General features: G+C 44.0%; 1 protein-coding gene across 1 annotated transcript in view; it reads right to left on the reverse strand.

Moving 5' to 3' along the window:
• The window catches only part of zbtb48 (zinc finger and BTB domain containing 48), a gene marked incomplete at its 5' end in the record, with an annotated part of 15,276 nt that overhangs the window by 8,952 nt on the left and 4,233 nt on the right, over window positions 1-2,091 (reverse strand). Inside the window, 3 exon segments of the mRNA XM_014030894.1 lie at window positions 1,205-1,293; window positions 1,374-1,538; window positions 1,724-1,860. Coding sequence (XP_013886348.1) covers window positions 1,205-1,293; window positions 1,374-1,538; window positions 1,724-1,860 — 391 coding nt within the window.

Genomic DNA, 2,091 nt, shown 5'->3' on the forward strand with positions numbered 1-2,091 from the left:
TTACTGAGTTAGCCAACTGCTTTAATTGAGCTTCAGAATGAATATATCACACAACCACGCATGGAAGTAGCCTATTGTCATATGCCAATATTTTAACACAGTACAGCCACGCAACATCAGTGTCAATTTCACGAACTTGTGGCGACACATCCTGTTTTGGTAACCGGATATTTCAAAATAAAAGTCTGATTTAATTCAGTTCATATACAAAACAAACTTTTGCGTGGGAACGCAAAACAATTTTGTGAGGTAACACAAAACGTTTTGCGAGGTAACGCAATAGTACTGCGTGGGAACGCAAAAAAAAAATCAGCCCATGTCCGCTCGTGGGCTCCACAGATATCACCACAAGAAGAACTGAGAACAGCGTGTTTTTTTTTTGTATCACACTGAACAAATGACAATCAGGTATTTTACTGTAGTTCTGAGTCGAGTCACTGAATGATTCTAAAATATAAATCACACAGAGGCAGAAACACTGCRACTCGTTTCTTCACATCAGCTATTTAACAAATATTTTTCTACCAAACTCATCAGTTTCTGTGTTTACCGTCATTTATTAAAGACGTGTAAGGGTGAAAATGTCTCTCAGCCTCATGCGTCGCTGCAGCACATGCTCGTACACACCAACACACACACACACTTTTGTGTGTGGCAAACTCATTTTTACTCCATTACTTATATAGACAGTTTTCTCACTCATTCTCCATTTTAATGTATAATTTTCCTGCATCTAAAACTCATGTCTGATCCCACAGAGAGGACAATCTGAGGAGAACCTCACACTCTGGACACATTTACATCTATTTTACAGATTTAAATGGAGGCGTGTCAGGGGAGGAGTCTCAGCTCCACCTTCATTGGGATGTATAAAGGAAAGGTGCGCAGGAACCTGTGTGTGTGCACAGTTTTATACAACTGAGTTTTTCTAAATTTGTCCGTACGCCAACATTTAGTGTGAAAGCTGTGCACTCCTTTATGCACGAGGGCCCAGGGTCAGGAAACACTGCTTTTAGATATGATACAGGTGGTTTGGTCCTGAAGTGTCTCAAATGTCTACATTTGTGTTTCTGCAGACTGATCAGAGAAAAGGAAAGAGGATCTCTSAAAGACAAATTATACCCGCTGCCATCCTTTAATGCATCAAACCAACATTTGATATTTGATGCCTTCAGGTGTCAGGAGCGTTGTTGTTTGAACTCACCTGTCGGGTGAACTTGTAGCCGCAGTCGACGCACTCAAACTTCCTCATGCCTTTGTGTCGGCGCAGGTGGACGTGCAGCTGTTGCTTGACTGAAACACATGGATACAATCAGATTTCAAAGTGGCGATGGGTCCATGCAGCTCCAGTTTGGCTCAGGTCAGGATGGTACCTTTGAATGTTTTGTTACAGATGTGACAGCCGTGGGGCCGGCCCTCCTCGTGCTTGCTGGCCTTGTGTCGAAGGAGGGCGCCTTTCTCKGTGAACCGCTTCTCACAGACGTCGCAGCTGTAGGGACGCTCGCCCGTGTGCGTCCGCTGGTGCCGATCCATGCTGGCTGCTCAGAAAACACACGAAGAGAATCCGAGGAAATATCAACTCTGCCATAATTTGCTACATGATCTCCAAAAAATATTTTGCCACCAGAAAAACAGAAAGTATGAAGCAAACAGCGCCGACTGTTGACTGCGTGCAGGATCATTTCTCCCTGATGGAACACACACGGGTCAGACGGGTCAGTACCTGGTGTCCTGAAGGTTTTCCCGCAGAGGTCACACTGGTAGGGTCTCTCATTGCTGTGCATGCTCAGGTGCAAGTTGAGGTTGCTTTTCTGAGAGAAGGCGTGGCCACAGACGTTACAAACAAAGGGACGCTCGTTCCTGTGAAACAGAAATAAAACCAGGTAGCTGTGGACCGGCTCACCATCAGTTCTACAGTGTTCAAACGTAAAATCAGAACAATATAATCATTTCATTTTTACAGCCACACKTCAGAACAATATGGATGCTGTGTAAAAACATCAGTCAGAACAGAATGAAAATCCTCCCTATGACAGGATTTTTGCAGGAACAGACCCAGGGTGAAGGTTCAAAAATGGAACAAAAAGATTT

This window comes from Austrofundulus limnaeus, unplaced genomic scaffold, assembly GCF_001266775.1.
Source record: "Austrofundulus limnaeus strain Quisiro unplaced genomic scaffold, Austrofundulus_limnaeus-1.0 Scaffold1136, whole genome shotgun sequence".
Taxonomy (NCBI): Eukaryota; Metazoa; Chordata; class Actinopteri; order Cyprinodontiformes; family Rivulidae; genus Austrofundulus; species Austrofundulus limnaeus.